We start from the raw sequence: 23,589 nt of genomic DNA, 5'->3' as shown, positions 1-23,589 counted from the left end.
TGTCCCCTGGCTATGATTTACCTCAAAACTGGTGTACCTAATAGCCTGTGGCCTATATGAGTGCACTTATCTCAGATGCATCCACTCTACCATGCATAGTGGCTGCAGAAAAGACTGCTTCCTGTAGAGAGCCCATCCAGTGCTGTGTACATTACATCAGATCTATGTAAGGAGTATATCGACGACGCAACAGAAGGTGGCTATGGGACAGGTCCCTGCAACACCTGTGGCAGACTTGACTAACTCCGTAAATAAGAGTGATTCCGTCACTGCCCCATACTCCTATCTCCCCTTTGTCTTTCTGTAGTAGCTCTCGGGGGGGGGGGGGGGGGATGAGCATCAAATCAGTCTGATGACCCTTCTCAATAAAGAATCTGAAGCACCTCTGGGAGGGATTAAGTGCACTTAGAGCTTTGTGAATCTTTGCCGCCTCCTAGTGGCCAGGAGTTGAAACCCGGGAGTAATGCTTGTGGACTCTTACCACCTTATGAAAGAAATATATATTTGCAGAAAATAGCATAGCATTCAAAACAATTTCATAATTATTCATCACAATTATTTTGGAAGAAGTGTTTGGAGGATATTCTAGTATATTACAAATAATGCAAAAAGTGGACCCACCAGTACTACAACAGCTATTTCTGCAATTATGGGTATCTTAATAATACTTGTACACACTGACTCATTAGAAAATATTATAATGAGTAAGAGGTTTGTGAAACAAACACATGCAAAACTTTAATCTTGGCTCTATGAGGTCAGCACATAATCTGAGGAGAAAAAAATCTTCAATGTGGTTAAAATAGGCAGAGAAGACCTAATTTGCACATATATCCAGGAGAAAAATGATAGTATGTTTAACATACTCTTACTTACTGCTAAGCACCAATGAACACCCAGATGAATAGGGACTAATAAAATATTCATACAGAATAGGTCCACTTTCTTTGTCCATCGCTTCACCGCTTGATATCCAGCAGTTTTTAACTTTGTGAAAAAAAAGGTGTTAAATGCATGAACTTTTGGAAAGCCTTTTCTTTTACTTCGTTCCATAAGAAGATTCATGTAGAAATTAATGACCTGTAAGAAAGAAAAAAAACAGAATTTATGCTTACCTGATAAATTACTTTCTCTTGTGGTGTATCCAGTCCACGGATTCATTCTTTACTTGTGGGATATTCTCCTTCCTAACAGGAAGTGGCAAAGAGAGCACACAGCAGAGTTGTCCATATAGCTCCCCCTCTAGCTCCACCCCCCAGTCATTCAACCGGAGGTTAGGAAGAAAAAGGAGAAACCATAGGGTGCAGTGGTGACTGTAGTTTAAACAAAAAAATCTACCTGACTTAATAGCCAGGGCGGGCCGTGGACTGGATACACCACAAGAGAAAGTAATTTATCAGGTAAGCATAAATTCTGTTTTCTCTTGTAAGGTGTATCCAGTCCACGGATCATCCATTACTTGTGGGATACCAATACCAAAGCTTTAGGACACGGATGAAGGGAGGGAACAAGACAGGTACCTTAAACGGAAGGCACCACTGCTTGTAAAACCTTTCTCCCAAAAATAGCCTCCGAAGAAGCAAAAGAATCGAATTTGTAAAATTTGGAAAAAGTATGCAGTGAAGACCAAGTCGCTGCCTTACAAATCTGTTCAACAGAAGCTTCATTTTTAAAAGCCCATGTGGAAGCCACTGCTCTGATAGAATGAGCAGTAATTGTTTCAGGAGGCTGCTGGCCAGCAGTCTCATAGGCCAGACGGATGATGCTTTTCAGCCAAAAGGAAAGAGAGGTAGCAGTCACCTTCTGACCTCTCCTCTTACCAGAATAGATGACAAACAATGAAGTTGTTTGTCTGAAATCCTTAGTTGCTTGTAAATAGAACTTTAAAGCACGAACCACATCAAGATTGTGTAACAGACGTTCCTTCTTCGAAGAAGGATTAGGACACAGAGAAGGAACAACAATTTCCTGATTAATATTCTTATTAGACACAACCTTAGGAAGAAAACCGGGTTTGGTACGCAAGACTACCTTATCTGCGTGGAACACCAAATAAGGTGAGTCACACTGCAAAGCAGATAACTCTGAAACTCTTCGAGCAGAAGAGATAGCTACCAAAAACAAAACTTTCCAAGATAAAAGTTTAATATCTATGGAATGTAAAGGTTCAAACGGAACCCCTTGCAGAACTGAAATAACTAAATTCAGACTCCATGGCGGAGCCACAGGTCTATAAACAGGCTTGATTCTGATTAAAGCCTGACTAAACGCTTTAACGTCTGGTACCTCTGCCAGACGTTTGTGTAAAAGAATAGACAAAGCAGATATCTGTCCTTTTAAGGAACTAGCTGATAATCCTTTCTCCAATCCTTCTTGGAGAAAGGACAATATCCTGAGAATCCTAATCTTACTCCATGAGTAACCCTTGGATTCGCACCAACAAAGATATTTTCGCCATATCTTATGGTAGATTTTCCTGGTGACAGGCTTTCTAGCCTGAATCAGGGTATCAATAACCGACTCAGAGAAACCACGCTTAGATAGAATTAGGCGTTCAATCTCCAAGCAGTCAGACGCAGAGAAATTAGATTTGGATGTTTGAAAGGACCTTGAAGTAGAAGGTCCTGCCTCATTGGCAGAGTCCATGGTGGAACGGATGACATGTCCACTAGGTCTGCATACCAAGTCCTGCGTGGCCACGCAGGCGCTATTAGAATCACTGACGCCCTCTCCTGCTTGATTCTGGCAACCAGACGAGGAAGGAGAAGAAACGGTGGAAACACATAGGCCAGATTGAAGGACCAAGGCCCTGCTAGAGCATCTATCAACACCGCCTGGGGATCCCGGGACCTGGACCCGTAAAGAGGAAGTTTGGCATTCAGACAGGACGCCATCAGATCCAATTCTGGAGTGCCCCATAGCTGAGTCATCTGGGAAAATACCTCCGGGTGGAGTTCTCACTCCCCCGGATGAAAAGTCTGACGACTTAGAAAATCCGCTTCCCAGTTGTCTACTCCTGGGATGTGAATTGCTGAGAGGTGGCAAGAGTGATCCTCCGCCCACCTGATTATTTTGGTTACTTCCATCATTGCTAGGGGACTCCTTGTTCCCCCTTGATCGTTGATGTAAGCCACAGTTGTGATGTTGTCCGACTGAAATCTGATGAATTTGGCCGCAGCTAGCTGAGGCCATGCCTGAAGAGCGTTGAATATCGCCCTCAGTTCCACAATGTTTATCAGGAGAAGAGCTTCTTCCCGAGACCATAAGCCCTGAGCTTTCAGGGAGTCCCAGACAGCACCCCAGTCCAACAGACTGGCGTCGGTCGTTACGATGATCCACTCTGGTCTGCGGAAACACATTCCCTGAGACAGGTGATCCTGAGACAACCACCAGAGAAGAGAATCTCTGGTCCCCTGGTCCAACTGTATTTGAGACAAATCTGCATAATCCCCATTCCACTGTTTGAGCATGCATAGTTGCAGTGGTCTGAGGTGTATTCGTGCAGAAGGGACTATGTCCATTGCCGCTACCATTAGTCCGATTGTCACCATGCACTGAGCTACAGACGGCCGAGGAATGGAATTAAGAGCTCGGCAAGCAGTTAAGAGTTTTAACTTTCTGACCTCCGTCAGAAATATTTTCATTTCTACCGAGTCTATTAGTGTTCCTAGGAAGGGAACTCTTGTGAGGGGGGGAGAGAGAACTCTTTTTGATGTTTACTTTCCACCCGTGAGACCTCAGAAAGGCCACTACGATTTCCGTGTGAGGCTTGGCTCTTTGGAAAGTTGACGCCTGAATTAAGATGTCGTCTAGATAAGGCGCCACTGCTATGCCCCGCGGTCTTAGCACTGCCAGGAGGGACCCTAGCACCTTTGTGAAAATTCTGGGAGCAGTGGCTAACCCGAAAGGGAGAGCCACAAACTGAAAATGCTTGTCCTGAAAAGCAAACCTGATTAACTGGTGATGATCTTTGTGGATAGGAATGTGTAGATACGCATCCTTTAGATCCACAGTAGTCATATATTGACCCTCCTGGATCATTGGTAAGATTGTCCGAATGGTCTCCATCTTAAATGATGGGACTCTGAGGAATTTGTTTAGAATTTTGAGATCCAGGATTGGTCTGAAAGTTCCTTCTTTTTTGGGAACCACAAACAGGTTTGAGTAAAACCCCGGCCCTTGTTCCGCAATTGGAACTGGGTGGATCACTCCCATTGTATGTAGGTCTTCTACACAGTGTAAGAACACCTCTTTCTTTGTCGTGTCTGTAGACAGACGAGAAATATGGAACCTTCCCCTGGGAGGGGAGTCCTTGAATTCTAGAAGATATCCCTGGGATACAATCTCTAAAGCCCAGGGATCGTGTATGTCTCTTGCCCAGGCCTGAGCGAAGAGAGAGAGTCTGTCCCCTACTAGATCCGGTCCCGGATCGGGGGCTACCCCTTCATGCTGTCTTGGAGGCAGCTGCAGGCTTTTTGGCCTGTTTACCCTTGTTCCAGCCCTGGTAAGGTTTCCAGGCTGCCCTGGGTTGTGAAGTGTTACCCTCTTGCTTTGCAGCAGGGGAGGATGAAGCGAGACCGCTCCTGAAATTTCGAAAGGAACGAAAATTATTTTGTTTGTTCTTTGTCTTAAAGGACTTGTCCTGAGGGAGAGCATGGCCTTTTCCCCCAGTGATAATCTCTTTCAATTCAGGCCCGAAAAGGGTCTTTCCTTTGAAAGGGATGTTCAGCAGTTTGGATTTTGACAACACATCGGCCGACCAGGACTTGAGCCATAGCGCCCTGCGCGCCAGAATGGCGAAACCTGAATTCTTTGCCGCTAACTTAGCTAGTTGAAAAGCGGCATCTGTGATAAAAGAATTAGCCAGCTTAAGAGCTTTAATTCTGTCCATAATATCCTCATATGAGGTCTCCGTCTGGAGCGCATCTTCCTGCGCCTCGAACCAGAAAGTAGCTACAGTAGTTACAGGAACAATGCACGCTATAGGTTGGAGAAGAAAACCTTGATGAACAAAAATTTTCTTAAGTAAACCCGCTAATTTTTTTTATCCATAGGGTCTTTAAAAGCACAACTGTCCTCAATTGGTATGGTTGTGCGTTTAGCAAGTGAAGAAACAACCCCCTCCACCTTAGGGACCGTCTGCCACGAGTCCCGCGTGGTGTCAGATATGGGGAACATTTTCTTAAAAACAGGAGGGGGAACAAACGGAATACCAGGTCTATCCCACTCCCTAGTTAATATATACGCAATCCTCTTAGGGACCGGGAACACATCAGTGTAAACAGGAACTTCTAGGTACTTGTCCATTTTACACAATTTCTCTGGAACCACCAAAGGGTCACAGTCATCCAGAGTAACTAATACCTCCCTGAGTAATAAACAGAGGTGTTCTAGTTTAAATTTAAAAGCCAATGTATCTGAGTCTGTCTGAGGAGCAACCTTTCCCGAATTGGAAATTTCTCCCTCAGACCGCACCTCCCTCGCCCCCATTTCAGAGCTTGTGAGTGTATATCGGATACGGCTACTAAAGCGTCAGAATGCTCATAATCTGTTCTTAAAACAGAGCTATCACGCTTTGCAGGTAACACAGGCAGCTTAGATAAAAATACTGAGAGGGTATTATCCATAACTGCCACCAAATCTTGTAAGGTAAAAGAGTTAGACGCGCTAGAGGTGCTAGGCGTCGCTTGGGCAGGTGTAACTGGTTGTGACACTTGGGGAGAGGTCAACGGACTAACCTCATTACCTTCTGTCTGAGAATCATCTTGGGCCACATTTTTAAGTGCAACAATATGGTCTTTAAAATGTACAGACATATCAGTCAGTACACGTGGGACACATTTTGAGAGGGGGTTCCACCATGGCTTCTAAACACATTGAACAAGGATTTTCCTTGGTGACAGACATGTTTAACAGACTAGTAGTAAGACAAAACAGGCTTGGAAATCACATTAATCAAGCAAAAACACACTTTGCAAAAAAACGTTACTGTGCCTTTAAGAGATAAAAAAGGCACACAATTTTCCAAAACAGTGAAAAATGCACCAAACTTTCTGAAATTTTCACAGTATGTACCTAAAGCATTGGTAAGATTGCCCAACTAGCAAAAAAATCGATTAACCCCTTAATGCCCAAACCGGATCAATAGTAAGCTAACAGACCGGTTAAAACAAATTTAGCACCTTGCCACAGCTCTGCTGTGGCCCTACCTTCCCTTAGGAGTCGGATTTATGGGTAAAAAGCTTCTTATGGGTCCTCAAACTGTAGCAGGAGCCACCATGTGAACACAGCCTGAAGATCTGGTCAATCTAACTGCGCATCTGAGGCACAAAATTAGGCCCCTCCCACCTTACTCTGGTGCTGTGAGGCCTAAAGAAACACTCCTAGGAGTTACAATATTAGACATGTGGGTAACAACCCCTGAAAGAAACCCAAAGGGACCTTCTAAGTGTCTCAAAAACGATATTTATAAGTAAAAACTGTTTGCCATAAAAAAGTGTCAACCCATAAAATAGTGTCAACCAGCATAAATTAGCCCCGTCCTGTAAGCTTGTAATTCCATACTTAGTCTCTGAATAAAGCTTACCCTTCCCTCATGGGGATCTTATCAGTCATTTTCTAGCATTATCACAGTCTTGTCTAGAAATAAATGACTGAACATACCTTATTGCAGCCTAATCTGCAAACCGTTCCCCCAACTGAAGTTTTCTTGTACTCCTCAGTCCTGTGTGGGAACAGCAGTGGATTTTAGTTACAACATGCTAAAATCATCTTCCTCTCTGCAGAAATCTTCATCCCTTTTCTGCTGGAGAGTAAATAGTACAAACCGGTACCATTTGAAAATAACAAACTTTTGCTTGTAGAACAAAAACTACAAATCTAACACCACATTCACTTTACCCTTCCAAGAGAGACCCTATTGCTTAGAGCCGGCAAAGAGAATGACTGGGGGGTGGAGCTAGAGGGGGAGCTATATGGACAGCTCTGCTGTGTGCTCTCTTTGCCACTTCCTGTTAGGAAGGAGAATATCCCACAAGTAAAGGATGAATCCGTGGACTGAATATACCTTACAAGAGAAAAGATCAAGAAATTAAGAATAATAAAATAAGACCGTTTCATAAAGCAGATATTCACATATTTATCTCAAATCCATTTACATTTCCAATTATAAAGGTTAAATATAGTCTGGTGCTTTCTTTTCCAAATTGCAGAACTAGTTCATTTTCAGCAGTACAAGTTATTATTATTATCAGGTATTTATAAAGCGCCAACAGATTACGCAGCGCTATACAAGTAATAGTAAAACATTACAAGGATGCATTACAAACAAGTACAGTATTGGGGTACATTACAGTTGTAGGTGCAATAATGAGTTATACAAAAGGAGAGTAATGCCCTGCCCTTGAGCACAATCCGTAGTAGTTCACTTTAAATACAAAGTGTCCTGCAGGTAGAAAGGCTCTCAAGCTTACAATCTAAGGGAGAGGTAATGGACACAAAAGGTAAGGGAAATAAGTCTGATATAAGGCAGGGTAAGCTGAGAGTGGGTGAAGTGTGTGGCAAGAAAATGAGGGTTGGGAGAGTGTAACAGAATATGGTAAAGTGTCAGTACAGAGGCTGCGAGTGTGAATTTTTGTCTCTAACCTGGTTTGTTAGCGACAGCTGCACCTAATTGCTGTTAGGAGGTGTGTATATATTAAGGTAAACACCAGGGTGGGAGGTGGAGGGAGGCTTGGGGGGCTAGTGGGTGCAAATTTCAGAGATATTGCTGTAGGTGTGAGCTTGAAAATTGCAGAGGAAATTTCAGAGATATTGCTGTAGGTGTGAGCTGTAACAAAGAGAGTGGTAAAGGTAAAACTTCCTTTTGATAAAGTGAAGGAATAGGGGGAGGTGTGTCTTGGAAAAGAGTAGAGGGGGGGGGGAGGGATATTAGCCCAACAGATATAAGGAAAAACAAAAACACTCAGTGTCTTGATTGGAGATATCAGTCTGATTTACCTTGAAAATTGCAGAGGAAATTTCAGAGATATTGCTGTAGGTGTGAGCTTGAAAATTGCAGAGGAAATTTCAGAGATATTGCTGTAGGTGTGAGCTTGAACATTGCAGAGGGAATTTCAGAGATATTGCTGTAGGTGTGAGCTTGAAAATTGCAGAGGAAATTTCAGAGATATTGCTGTAGGTGTGAGCTTGAAAATTGCAGAGGAAATTTCAGAGATATTGCTGTAGGTGTGAGCTTGAAAATTGCAGAGGAAATTTCAGAGATAGTGCTGTAGGTGTGAGCTTGAAAATTGCAGAGGAAATTTCAGAGATATTGCTGTAGGTGTGAGCTTGAAAATTGCAGAGGAAATTTCAGAGATATTGCTGTAGGTGTGAGCTTGAAAATTGCAGTTTACATTTTTTTAACATCACACATTACTCACACTTTAGCTTGCTAGGGGCTCCCAAGTCATTTTTTCTCTCCCTGTTTTTGGATCTAGTTAGACAAGCTCACTGGTGCTGTGTACTATTCTTTACAGCAATCCCCTGTAGTCTGACTACAGCAAGTAGCGCCCCTAAAACATTTGTAAAGACCCTGGGAGCCTTAGCTAAACCAAATGGAAGAGCTATGAATTGGAAATGCTTGTCCAGGAACACAAAAACATAGGTACTGATGATCTCGGTGGATTGGAATGCAAAAGGTATGCATTCTTCAGATCTATGGAAGTCATACCCTACTGCACGAGAGAAAAAAAACATAATTTATGTAAGAACTTACCTGATAAATTCATTTCTTTCATATTAGCAAGAGTCCATGAGCTAGTGACGTATGGGATATACATTCCTACCAGGAGGGGCAAAGTTTCCCAAACCTCAAAATGCCTATAAATACACCCCTCACCACACCCACAATTCAGTTTAACGAATAGCCAAGAAGTGGGGTGATAAAAAAGTGCGAAAGCATATAAAATAAGGAATTGGAATAATTGTGCTTTATACAAAATCATAACCACCACAAAAAAAGGGCGGGCCTCATGGACTCTTGCTAATATGAAAGAAATGAATTTATCAGGTAAGTTCTTACATAAATTATGTTTTCTTTCATGTAATTAGCAAGAGTCCATGAGCTAGTGACGTATGGGATAATGACTACCCAAGAAGTGGATCTTTCCACACAAGAGTCACTAGAGAGGGAGGGATAAAATAAAGACAGCCAATTCCTGCTGAAAATAATCCACACCCAAAATAAAGTTTAACGAAAAACATAAGCAGAAGATTCAAACTGAAACCGCTGCCTGAAGTACTTTTCTACCAAAAACTGCTTCAGAAGAAGAAAATACATAAAAATGGTAGAATTTAGTAAAAGTATGCAAAGAGGACCAAGTTGCTGCTTTGCAGATCTGGCCAACCGAAGCTTCATTCCTAAACGCCCAGGAAGTAGAAACTGACCTAGTAGAATGAGCTGTAATTCTCTGAGGCGGAGTTTTACCCGACTCAACATAGGCAAGATGAATTAAAGATTTCAACCAAGATGCCAAAGAAATGGCAGAAGCTTTCTGGCCTTTTCTAGAACCGGAAAAGATAACAAATAGACTAGAAGTCTTACGAAAAGATTTCGTAGCTTCAACATAATATTTCAAAGCTCTAACAACATCCAAAGAATGCAACGATTTCTCCTTAGAATTCTTAGGATTAGGACATAATGAAGGAACCACAATTTCTCTACTAATGTTGTTGGAATTCACAACTTTAGGTAAAAATTCAAAAGAAGTTCGCAACACCACCTTATCCTGATGAAAAATCAGAAAAGGAGACTCACAAGAAAGAGCAGATAATTCAGAAACTCTTCTGGCAGAAGAGATGGCCAAAAGGAACAAAACTTTCCAAGAAAGTAATTTAATGTCCAATGAATGCATAGGTTCAAACGGATGAGCTTGAAGAGCTCCCAGAACCAAATTCAAACTCCAAGGAGGAGAAATTGACTTAATGACAGGTTTTATACGAACCAAAGCTTGTACAAAACAATGAATATCAGGAAGAATAGCAATCTTTCTGTGAAAAAGAACAGAAAGAGCAGAGATTTGTCCTTTCAAAGAACTTGCGGACAAACCCTTATCTAAACCATCCTGAAGGAACTGTAAAATTCTCGGTATTCTAAAAGAATGCCAGGAAAAATGATGAGAAAGACACCAAGAAATATAAGTCTTCCAGACTCTATAATATATCTCTCGAGATACAGATTTACGAGCCTGTAACATAGTATTAATCACAGAGTCAGAGAAACCTCTTTGACCAAGAATCAAGCGTTCAATCTCCAAACCTTTACATTTAAGGATTTCAGATCCTGATGGAAAAAAGGACCTTGTGACAGAAGGTCTGGTCTTAACGGAAGAGTCCACGGTTGGCAAGAGGCCATCCGGACAAGATCCGCATACCAAAACCTGTGAGGCCATGCCGGAGCTACCAGCAGAACAAACGTGCATTCCTTCAGAATCTTGGAGATTACTCTTGGAAGAAGAACTAGAGGCGGAAAGATATAGGCAGGATGATACTTCCAAGGAAGTGATAATGCATCCACTGCCTCCGCCTGAGGATCCCGGGATCTGGACAGATACCTGGGAAGTTTCTTGTTTAGATGGGACGCCATCAGATCTATTTCTGGAAGTTCCCACATTTGAACAATCTGAAGAAATACATCTGGGTGAAGAGACCATTCGCCCGGATGCAACGTTTGGCGACTGAGATAATCCGCTTCCCAATTGTCTATACCTGGGATATGAACCGCAGAGATTAGACAGGAGCTGGATTCCGCCCAAACCAAAATTCGAGATACTTCTTTCATAGCCAGAGGACTGAGTCCCTCCTTGATGATTGATGTATGCCACAGTTGTGACATTGTCTGTCTGAAAACAAATGAACGATTCTCTCTTCAGAAGAGGCCAAAACTGAAGAGCTCTGAAAATTGCACGGAGTTCCAAAATATTGATCGGTAATCTCACCTCCTGAGATTCCCAAACTCCTTGTGCCGTCAGAGATCCCCACACAGCTCCCCAACCTGTGAGACTTGCATCTGTTGAAATTACAGTCCAGGTCGGAAGCACAAAAGAAGCCCCCTGAATTAAACAATGGTGATCTGTCCACCATGTTAGAGAGTGTCGAACAATCGGTTTTAAAGATATTAATTGAGATATCTTCGTGTAATCCTTGCACCATTGCTTCAGCATACAGAGCTGAAGAGGTCGCATGTGAAAACGAGCAAAGGGGATCGCGTCCGATGCAGCAGTCATAAGACCTAGAATTTCCATGCATAAGGCTACCGAAGGGAATGATTGTGACTGAAGGTTTCGACAAGCTGTAATCAACTTTAGACGTCTCTTGTCTGTTAAAGACAGAGTCATGGACACTGAATCCATCTGGAAACCCAGAAAGGTTACCCTTGTCTGAGGAATCAAAGAACTTTTTGGTAAATTGATCCTCCAACCATGATCTCGAAGAAACAACACAAGTCGATTTGTATGAGATTCTGCTAAATGTAAAGACTGAGCAAGTACCAAGATATCGTCCAAATAAGGAAATACCACAATACCCTGTTCTCTGATTACAGACAGCAGGGCACCGAGAACCTTTGTAAAAATTCTTGGAGCTGTAGCTAGGCCAAACGGCAGAGCCACAAACTGGTAATGCTTGTCCAGAAACGAGAATCTCAGGAACTGATAATGATCTGGATGAATCGGAATATGCAGATATGCATCCTGTAAATCTATTGTGGACATATAATTCCCTTGCTGAACAAAAGGTAAGATAGTCCTTACAGTTACCATCTTGAACGTTGGTATCCTTACATAACGATTCAATATTTTTAGATCCAGAACTGGTCTGAAAGAATTTTCCTTCTTTGGTACAATGAAGAGATTTGAATAAAACCCCATCCCCTGTTCCGGAACTGGAACTGGCATAATTACTCCAGTCAACTCTAGATCTGAAACACATTTCAGAAATGCTTGAGCTTTTACTGGATTTACTGGGACACGGGAAAGAAAAAATCTCTTTGCAGGAGGTCTCAACTTGAAACAAATTCTGTACCCTTCTGAAACAATGCTCTGAATCCAAAGATTGTGAACAGAATTGATCCAAATTTCCTTGAAAAAACGTAACCTGCCCCCTACCAGCTGAGCTGGAATGAGGGCCGCACCTTCATGTGGACTTAGAAGCAGGCTTTGCCTTTCTAGCTGGCTTGGATTTATTCCAGACTGGAGATGGTCTCCAAACTGAAACTGCTCCTGAGGATGAAGGATCAGGCTTTTGTTCTTTGTTGAAACGAAAGGAACGAAAACGATTATTAGCCCTGTTTTTACCTTTAGATTTTTTATCCTGTGGTAAAAAAGTTCCTTTCCCACCAGTAACAGTTGAAATAATGGAATCCAACTGAGAACCAAATAATTTGTTACCCTGGAAAGAAATGGAAAGTAAAGTTGATTTAGAAGCCATATCAGCATTCCAAGTTTTAAGCCATAAAGCTCTTCTAGCTAAAATAGCTAGAGACATAAACCTGACATCAACTCTGATAATATCAAAAATGGCATCACAGATAAAATTATTAGCATGTTGAAGAAGAATAATAATATCATGAGAATCACGATGTGTTACTTGTTGCGCTAAAGTTTCCAACCAAAAAGTTGAAGCTGCAGCAACATCAGCCAAAGATATAGCAGGTCTAAGAAGATTACCTGAACACAGATAAGCTTTTCTTAGAAAGGACTCAATTTTCCTATCTAGAGGATCCTTAAACGAAGTACCATCTGACGTAGGAATAGTAGTACGTTTAGCAAGGGTAGAAATAGCCCCATCAACTTTAGGGATCTTGTCCCAAAATTCTAATCTGTCAGACGGCACAGGATATAATTGCTTAAAACGTTTAGAAGGAGTAAATGAATTACCCAAATTATCCCATTCTTTGGAAATTACTGCAGAAATAGCATCAGGGACAGGAAAAACTTCTGGAATAACTACAGGAGTTTTTAAAAACCTTATTTAAACGTTTAGATTTAGTATCAAGAGGACCAGAATCCTCTATTTCTAAAGCAATTAGGACTTCTTTAAGTAAAGAACGAATAAATTCCATTTTAAATAAATATGAAGATTTATCAGCATCAACCTCTGAGACAGAATCCTCTGAACCAGAGGAATCATCAGAATGATGATGTTCAGTTAAAAATTCATCTGTAGGGAGAGAAGTTTTAAAAGATTTTTTACGTTTACTAGAAGGAGAAATAACAGACATAGCCTTCTTTATGGATTCAGAAACAAAATCTCTTATATTATCAGGAACATTCTGCACCTTAGATGTTGAAGGAACTGCAACAGGCAATGGTACTTTACTAAAGGAAATATTATCTGCTTTAACAAGTTTGTCATGACAATCAATACAAACAACAGCTGGAGGAATAGCTACCAAAAGTTTACAGCAGATACACTTAGCTTTGGTAGATTCAGCACTTGACATCGATTTTCCTGTAGTATCTTCTGACTCAGATGCAACGTGAGACATCTTGCAATATGTAAGAGAAAAAACAACATATATATAAAGCAAATTTGATCAAATTCCTTAAATGACAGTTTCAGGAATGGGAAAAAATGCCAAAGAACAAGCTTCTAGCAACCAGAAGCAATAAAAAATGAGACTTAAATAATGTGGAGACAAAAGTGACGCCCATATTTTTTTGCGCCAAATAAGACGCCCACATTATTTGGCGCCTAAATGCTTTTTGGCGCCAAAAATGACGCCACATCCGGAACGCCGACATTTTTGGCGCAAAATAACGTCAAAAAATGACGCAACTTCCGGCGACACGTATGACGCCGGAAAAGGAAATAGAATTTTTGCGCCAAAAAAGTCGGCGCCAAGAATGACGCAATAAAATGAAGCATTTTCAGCCCCCGCGAGCCTAACAGCCCACAGGGAAAAAGTCAAATTTTAAGGTAAGAAAAAATGTTAAATTAAAATGCATTATCCCAAATATGAAACTGACTGTCTGAAAATAAGGAAAGTTGAACATTCTGAGTCAAGGCAAATAAATGTTTGAATACATATATTTAGAACTTTATAAACAAAGTGCCCAACCATAGCTAGGAGTGTCACAGAAAATAAGACTTACTTACCCCAGGACACTCATCTACATATAGTAGATAGCCAAACCAGTACTGAAACGAGAATCAGTAGAGGTAATGGTATATATAAGAGTATATCGTCGATCTGAAAAGGGAGGTAAGAGATGAATCTCTACGACCGATAACAGAGAACCTATGAAATAGACCCCTTAGAAAGAGATCACTGCATTCAAATAGGCAATACTCTCCTCACATCCCTCTGACATTCACTGCACGCTGAGAGGAAAACCGGGCTCCAACTTGCTGCGGAGCGCATATCAACGTAGAATCTAGCACAAACTTACTTCACCACCTCCATCGGAGGCAAAGTTTGTAAAACTGAATTGTGGGTGTGGTGAGGGGTGTATTTATAGGCATTTTGAGGTTTGGGAAACTTTGCCCCTCCTGGTAGGAATGTATATCCCATACGTCACTAGCTCATGGACTCTTGCTAATTACATGAAAGAAATGATGGTTTCCATTAGAAGGAACCTACCCTCAAGAAGCTGTTATGACATTTCAGGTCTAAGATGGGACTAAAGGTTCTCTCCTTTTTGGGAATGACGAATAGGTTTGAATAAAACCTGTCTCCCCTCTCTACCAGAGGCACAGGGACAACAACCCCTACAGATAGATTGTCTGCACAGCGTAGGAAGGCCGTTCTTTTTTCTGGCTTCCTCGAGATCCTTGAAAGTAGGAACCTTCATGTTGACTTGTCTAGGGTCAAATTGTTCCACACCAGGTTGGGCGTTTTAGACTTGGTTGAAGGACTCCTTTGTGTCCTGTTCTGACCAAAGGAGCTAAAAACGTTGCACAGGGTGTTCATGCACCAGTAATAAAAACTGCAGATGGACCCGCTCCAAGAGCACTGCTGAGCGGCGTTATAATAAAGCCGACCCAAAGCTCAGCACCTTCACACTCTGCCTTATGTATATACCTGCAAGTGAACACACTTCAGACACCATAAGAGCCATGACTTCCCTACCAAATAGGCTACTAGCCCCGTAGTGGTGGGAATGTGCTGCTATGTGGTGCAAAATAATACCCGTTACACTGTGACAATGAGGTATGATAAATGAGAATATAGGTGCCTGTGCATAAACTACCTTAGTCCTGAGGTCCCATTTGTGGCCAGAATTGCTCTAAGTAGTGCAGCAGAAACAGACTAGCTAACCCCTTGCGGTCCATCAAGTCTATACTGACCCCTTGTTAGACAGCAGGCAATTTGATTATATATTCTTCTCAGTAAGGCAACATGTCAGAGGGGGTAAGGTAATAAAATCAGCACTTACCCAGCTTCTTTCCTTCCTGAGGAAACCTGCAACAAGGACAATCAGTGTAACTAACACCGTTTGCCAGAAATGGAGGATAGCATCTTTACCTGGAAGAGGCATAGAAACTTCCCTGCGACATCCAGTAGCTAACATGCACCAAAACTCTACTAAGTGGATTACATGGCTTTCAACAACTCCCTTGCCATCTCTTGCAGGAAACAATCAATTGAGAGCAATAAAAAAAAAAATCAGAATCTGAGGGGGCGGAGTTAACCACCAGAATGTTAAGACGTGTCTTTTCATAGCTCTGCTCAAGACACCACTATTTCAAGATTATTAAGAGATTACTTTGTAGTCTTGTGCATACAAACACCTTTTTGCAAGGTATTAGGGGCCTAGGAGTCTGCCTTTTGTACTTCTGGACTTCCATCCATAGCCCTTGCACTGACTATTTTCACTTGTGTGTGGCTGCGTGTGATTCTACTCTCTGGAGGGTCGGGGCTCCGCTCCGGAGATCTAACCCCTGCCTCTAGCTGCTCCTTCTCATCACCTGTCTACTCCTCATACACTGCTCCGGAGGGTCGGGGATCCGCTTCGGAGCACCTAACGGCTCATCTGGCTCCAAGCGAGCATCCTGAAAAACACTCCGACGCACTTTTCTACGGCCACCTACCTGCGCCTCCTGGAGGACCATTGGGTACGAACACGAAGAAGTTTTGAGACACATCTTGCTGCGGAGGGAAGCTGGGGAACATCCAAGGCACTGCGTGCTCAAATTGGCCTCAAACGTTGAGTATTTCACTTACCCCACGGCACAGCAGAAAGAGCGCGAAACGGGCGCCATCTTGGGCCTACGCGCCCCTCCACAGATATACCCGACACCAGAAAGTCACTCTGCTAGGAGGCCGCTTCTTTTAACACTGCAGCACATCTACTTGGAGCTCCTTACACACTCTTCCGGCCCCACATAAAACCGCCAGGCTGACACAGGTGTATATCGGGAAAACTATTGAGACATCTGGCGATTCCGGCAGCTTTCCCTCTTCACTAGTTCTGGTCAGCTGGAACTACTACAGGGCACACCCACGTGGAAGGCACAGGTATTTGCTTTCTATTACTCTTGGGCCACAGCTTGCTTCCTCTCTCTTCAATCTCACTATCCCATCCACACCCACAGTGCCCTTCGCTCATTTTAACTTTGCTAGGATTCGCTGCTGGGTTACATATGGGACTCATACCCTGGATCCATGCTGACACTCCATTAACTTCGGAAGGACCCCTGATTAAGCTTCCTAGAAGAAGCCCTAGCACCCCTAAGGATTATCTTCTAATTTTCACCTTATCCATACCTAGATTGGTATACTATATATCAGCCCCCCAGATTGAGACTTCCACATCAACCTTATATTGAGGCACCCTTCTAGACCACAGGGGGACACTGTTACTGTATTTTTTTTTTTGCTACTGCGTCAGCCTATGTACCTCTTTGCTTAACTCATTTACACCTAACGGGCAAAAGACACTCACACTTCACTAACCTAATATACTCTTTGCACATCATATATTGCAAACTGCTCCTTAAACATCTGTGTCTTCTAACTTGGTCCTTATTATCATTTCCTAGGTCCCTATATTTGTTTAACTACTCCTAAGGTGAAGAGGAAGATCAGTTAACTATTAGGGGCACTCCCTCAGACATACCCCCCTACTACTAGTAGTGGGGCAACACACCACACAGCCTTCTGGAGGTTCCATAAAGTTCATGATAACAGGCCCCACTAGTGCACATGCCTGAATAGGCCTGACCCAAGGTCCCACTATATAGTATTAAGTCCCCTACTGGAACTTTATAGGCTGTGAAAGTTTTTATTTATAGCAAGCGTACCTGTAGACCAAAGTCCATCCCTATCTTGGACCTGCCCTGACTCGCCCTTTGCACGCTAAAAGCCCCTGCACCTTGCAACCACATTTATTCATCTCAGTTGCCCCTATAGGCTAGCAGCTGTCGCGCCAGCTTTTATGTTTCTGGGTCATCCACTCAACATACCATATCACTTTGATACCTAACCTATATTTTTCTCTCCATAGGGCTCTATTGTCATTTTATCTTATATAATTGGTCTCTACATTGCGAGCCTTACTAGATCAATTGTATATTTTGTGACAACCTTAAAACTCTCCCTTTCTGGTTCTGCTGGTCTGAACTGGTCACCTCCTCCTTCCTTTTCCCCTTTGGGCAGTATCCTTTTCCCCCCCGAGTTAAGAGGGGGTCTGCCGCTGCCACACTTGCTGTCTCCAAGCTATCCCCACCTCTCCCTTTCTTGACTAGAATATCTAGGTGGGCCACTCCCACTACTCACAGCTGCTGGCTGCCCAAACCCTTTCAATTACCCAGGAGATCCACCGAAGTTCAGCTTAACTCCGCAAAGATATCTCGGAGATAGGAGAACGGGTAGATGATTTGGAACGCAAGCAAGATGACTTAACCACTGATCATACTAACCTCTTGGCATACTCCAAATCGTTGGCTGATCAGATCACACAATTGGCCGACTTGGAAGACAGATCTAGGCACAGTAATATTCGCTTTCGCGGTATTCCGGAGACTGTCTCACCCCCCGAATTAGAAAACTTCCTTTCAGAGCTATTCAAGGAACTCCTGGGGACATTTACTATGACTCCCAACACATTGGAGCGCTGCCACAGAGCCCTTAGACCTAGATCGCTTTCATCGGATAAACCTAGAGACGTAGTGGTATGCTTCCATAGTTATAGTCTCAAAGACCAGATCCTACAGGCGGCTTATCGCAGACCATCTTTACCCGAGAGGTTCCAAAATATTCAGCTGTTACAGGACCTCTCAACACTCTCTTCAACAAAGGAGATGGTTTTCCCCAATAACAGAGGTCCTAAGACGTGAAAACCTAAAGTACAGATGGAGCTTTCCATTAAAAATTATCATCACAAAGGATAATCAGTCCCAAACTGTGGCTAATCTTAACCAAGGCTTTACACTTTTAGAGTCCAGGGGTTTGCGCCCGCCTTCGAGTAACCCCCAACCGCCCTCCCAGGCAAGACTCCGAGCCTCAGCTCCCGAGTGGCAAGTAAAAGAGCAAAGACCTAAAAGGCAAAAACCTCTAACTCCTCCACAGGAAAAAAACCCTATGAGCAGCCATGCATATAAACTTTGCTATTCTTCTTGCTTGAACTCCGGAATCTAGAAGAGTACATTTTTCACTCAATGTTTGGCATTATTTTTGTTGTTGATTCTAGATGACCAGATGGAGTACCATATGACTGTCACAAGGTTCAGAAATGAGATTATTTTTCAATTTGTGCAATGTTTAAATACTGTTAATTTTATTTGTTAAATTATCATTGCTGTTCTTTATATTTATAGGTCAAACTGCCCTGGTCTTTCCACTAGACCTTGGTAACCTCCCCCAAAATGGCCCACATGCTGCGCCTACCTTGGTGAACTATTTCCACCACAACAAATTCTTATGTGTTATGTAAAACTTATATACCATTTCTTATGTATCTAACCTTTTCTTCTCCCTCCCTCTCCTCTTTAGGCTCTTATTTCAATGGCCCACGTTATTCCACCCCAACGGCTAAGGGGGACACCATAAAGTTCCTCACGCATAATGTGAGAGGTTTGAACTCGCTTGGTAAGCGTAGTATGTTCCTTAGATCACTCAAACATTTAAACCCTGACGTAGTCTTCCTACAGGAGACACACTGTAAGAAAGGTGATATACCTACACTTTCACTAAAATATTACACTACTTTAGTCTCTGCTCCCTACACTTCTAAAGCAAGAGGTGTCGCTATCCTCATACATAAGCGCGTTGCTTGCGAAATAACCTTTCAGGAAATAGACCCCCAAGCAAGATACATCCTTCTAAAATGTAAGCTTAATCAAGCCATGTACACACTTATCTCAGTATACCTCCCTCAATTTAAATGCCTCCGTAAAATACTAAAGACAGTTCATAAATATAAGCAAGGCAGAGTCATAATGGGTGGAGACTTTAACCTCGTCTGGGATCCCCTTATAGATAGAAAAACCAATAAACCAAATACTAAAGATCACCGATTAGATACTTTGTCACATAAATTTCGGTCCCTCATGCTTGCATTTGGATTTTATGATATTTGGCGTGCTTTCCACACCCGTGACAGGGACTATATGCATTTCTCTCCCCCGCATCTAACCTACACTAGATTGGACTACATCTTTAGTCAATCTCAGATCTTAGATCAAGTTAAGGACACTAATATTCACACATGCCCATGGTCAGACCATGACCAGGTGTCACTTTCAGTACACAATTCCTTTGCCTCACCATATCCACCAGGGTGGACTATGCCCCATACTATCCTGTCTGATATTCCTTTCCGGGAGGAACTAGGGAAGGACTTAAGGGAATTAATCACAATTAACGACAATCAGGCAGTTAAAGACAACACTTTATGGGGGGCTGTCAAAGCCTCAATTAGAGGCTTATTTATACGAAGGCTATTCTTAGGAAGGCTAGTGGATTACCGCTCTCACAAGCCTTTAGAAAGCTTAACGATTTAGAGAAACTTAATCAAAATACCCCCTCTCTGGCACACTCTACTAGCATAAGGGACCTAAAAGCCCATATTTGTGCTTTGGAATTAAAAAGGACACAACAACAATTATTCAAATTCAGACAGCTATTTTATTGCAAAGGGAATAAGGCGGACACTATGCTAGAAAACTCAGACATAGAGAAAGTATTTCCCGCATACAAACCCTTAAATACAAAGGTCAAGCCTCCACTCTGCCCAGCCAAATAGGATCTCTGTTTGCTTCATATTACGAAGCACTATATAATATCCAGACCTCAGAATCCCCTACACTGCTACTACTTTGCCCAATATTCAGCAAGCCCTTAATAAACTTAATCTCCCTGCTTTAACAGATAAGCAACAGGTCTCTCTTAAAGCACCAATATCCATACTCGAAATCAAACGGGTAATTAGCTCTCTTAAGCCGCTTAAGGCTCCTAGTCCTGACGGTTTCCCTGCATTATTTTACAAAACTTACAGAAAAGAGCTTAACCCCATACTTCACCGCTTCTTTCAATACTCTGGTACACAGGGCTCTTTAAAAAGGATTTTCTCAAAGCCACTATTATCACTATTCCAAAACCTGGCAAGGACCCCTCTTTATGCCCTAGTTACAGGCCTCTCTCTCTCATAAACACCAACATTAAAATTTACTCTAAGATTCTAGCTAATCGTGTATCAACCTTATTACCTCATTTAATTAATGTAGACCAGGTGGGTTTTATCCATAATCGTGAGGGCCCCGATAAAACCAGACGCCTACTTAACATAGTAATGGAAGCCAACAAACTAGGGAAACCCTTCTCGGTGCTCTCGCTGGACGCCGAGAAGGCATTTGAACGGGTTCGCTGGGAGTACTTATGGGAGGTTTTAGATGTCTTTAAATCCCAATAGAAACCCAAGCCTACATACGGGTCCTGTACTCGTGCCCGACGGCTAGGGTTCGAGGTATGGGATTCTGCTCTAACTCCTATCTGTCCAACGGTACACGACAGGGGTGCCCCTTATCTCCCTTACTTTTTGCCCTCGCCATAGAACCCCTAGCTGAGCTTACACGTCAAGACCCTCTAATATCAGGGATCACACTACATGGAACTACTCACAAAATTGCTCTCTTCGCTGACTATATCACAATATTTAAATCTGCCCCTAAAACCACTATCCCAGCCCTTATGACTTTGCCAAAATTATTCAACGACATGTCTTATTACAAACTTAACCCCTCAAAGACTGAGTATTACTCTAAGGGATTTCCGACAGAATACACATAAGCCCTAATACAGACTTATGATTTTAACTGGGATCGGGACAATATTAAACATTTGGGAATATTTATTTCACCTGACAAAGCGCAATTAATACGAGACAACTTCCTTCCTCTTCTGTCTTAACTAAGATCCCCAACGACTAAATGGGACTATAAGTCCATCTCTTGGCTAGGTAGGGTCACAGCCGTTTCTGTCGTTTCTACCAAAATGAACCTACTTATTCTGATGCCTGTCTATTAGGCTCCCGCGATGCTTGCTTCTGCAGTTTCAAAGCGGATTTTCTAAATATATTTGGCAAGGAAAACCAGCCAGGGTTGCACACAAAACGTTAGAATATCCAAAATCTTTCGGAGATATAGCCTCCCCATCTGTCACCCGTTATTACGAAGCAGCCATGCTTACACATATCTCACAATGGGGAAATAAGGAACTGACAAGTAGATGAAGCTCCCTCGAACAGGCATCCCTACCCCACCATATTTTTTTTTACGTGGTTTAACTTGGATCCCCCCACACTGTAGGCACAATCTCAATATTGGGAATTATATAATAAGGGAATGCTTACACTCCTGGGATAAATTGAGACACTACTCAGGGTTGCCCCTCATCCCTCGCCCATTCACTCCCACACTGGTCTTCTCCTTGGTCTCCCTGATTCACAACCTAATGCTTGGTCCAATTTGGGCCTCTCCCAGGTCTCGGATCTAATGACGTCCCAATATCCAGACGCCTTCCTATCTTTGACCCAAATTACCGGCACGCAGTCTGCCTCTTCCAAATTATGCTTTGAATACACCCTAAATAAGTGCATGCTACGATCTTGGGATTTTACCCCGTCACCTACCTGCCCCTTGAACGTTTGGGAAACCCTTTGGAAAAAAGGCAGTAAAATCTGCAAGCCTTTATCCCATTTCTGAGAGGAGAATGACCAATGGCACTACTTATTTAATATTTGTAGACTTGTGTCCAGTAATAGGATACTTGGGTATTAATGACCCAGGTTCCAGGGTAGGTGCTGTGTATATAAGAAACTACAATTGGAGAGAGTTGTGGAGAAGGGAAAGCTCTGCACAACAAGTATATACTAAAAGCACTCTGAAGTCTAAATAAATGAATCACCATTAGGTGATGCTTAGAATCACAAAAGTCATATAAGAATACTGTGGTACTTATGGGCAAGATAGATAGAAGAGAACTAAATTAAAAATTAACTTTTATTGGATTATTTAAAAATTCTCACATACAAACAACACACAATTAAAACTACGACTAGAGGGAATTTTCATAGATGTGCCCTTCCTGATAATCTATGCTATAAATATAGCAAATAAAGGTAGTAGTTGAGTGCTCTGAGCGGTGAATTTTATATATTGTCTGGCTTATGTGTAAAACTACCAGAACAATTAATTATTCACCAAGAGATATTGGGACTACTTCCAGATATAAACTCTTAACTAATGGGACACTGGGTTAGGTGAACTAAAGTTATGGCGTTCCTTAAGAATGTAAGGCAATAAAGTAATAACACACTGTTAGCTGATAGGGTGGTAGTTGATATCGAAGGTAATCAATGCTTTCGTATCTCAGTAGCAGATAGTGTTATTGGTGTGATATTATGCAAATCCAGCTGGTTCATGGATCATATGATCAGATATGATACCACTAGAATCAGCATATCTATGTAATAATATATAGATGCAAGCACCCAAGTGAAGTTAGTAAACATATACAGGTATTGATGTATCACCATTAATCATAGAGGGTAACTTGCTTCGTAATATTAATTTTAATTCGGAGGTATTTGAAGCAGATTCTAATGTGCTGCAGCGGAAACTATCATACGTTTTAGTGCATGTAGTTGACCAATTGCTACTTATGTAGATTCGTACAGTGTGAAAATAGAACGCTACACGATATGCTTAGGTGCTGCTAGGAGTGTTGTTGATAAGATAAATGCTTAGCAAATTGAAGCATATACATTGTATAATAAAGCAATTGATACAGAGAGGTTTTGTGCACTGTGGCGATAGTGTAAATACCCACACTTGCCTCGTAGTTTGTGGCTATTAATGGTTAACTTACACACATTGGTTATGTTTGTTATATTTGAAGCAGATTCTAGTGTGCTGCAGCAGATACTATCATACGCTTTAGTGCATGTGGTTGGCCACTCGCAACTTATGTAAATTCGTACAGCGTGTAAATAGAACGCTACAAGATATGCTTAGGTGCTACTAGGAGTGTTGTTGATAAGATAAATATTTAGCAAATTGAAGCATATACGTTGTATAGTAAAGCAATTGTTACAGAGAGGTTTTGTGCAC

General features: G+C 42.1%; 1 protein-coding gene across 1 annotated transcript in view; it reads right to left on the bottom strand.

Moving 5' to 3' along the window:
- Positions 1–23,589, bottom strand: part of SENP1 (SUMO specific peptidase 1) — a 357,101-nt gene that overhangs the window by 171,178 nt on the left and 162,334 nt on the right. Inside the window, exon 14 of the mRNA XM_053708240.1 lies at positions 877–1,080. Within this exon, the coding sequence (XP_053564215.1) occupies positions 877–1,080 (204 nt within the window). The remainder of the gene's footprint in view (positions 1–876; positions 1,081–23,589) is intronic.

This window comes from Bombina bombina, chromosome 3 (assembly GCF_027579735.1).
Source record: "Bombina bombina isolate aBomBom1 chromosome 3, aBomBom1.pri, whole genome shotgun sequence".
Classification (NCBI taxonomy): Eukaryota; Metazoa; Chordata; class Amphibia; order Anura; family Bombinatoridae; genus Bombina; species Bombina bombina.
This window is presented reverse-complemented; position numbering and strand designations above follow the sequence as displayed.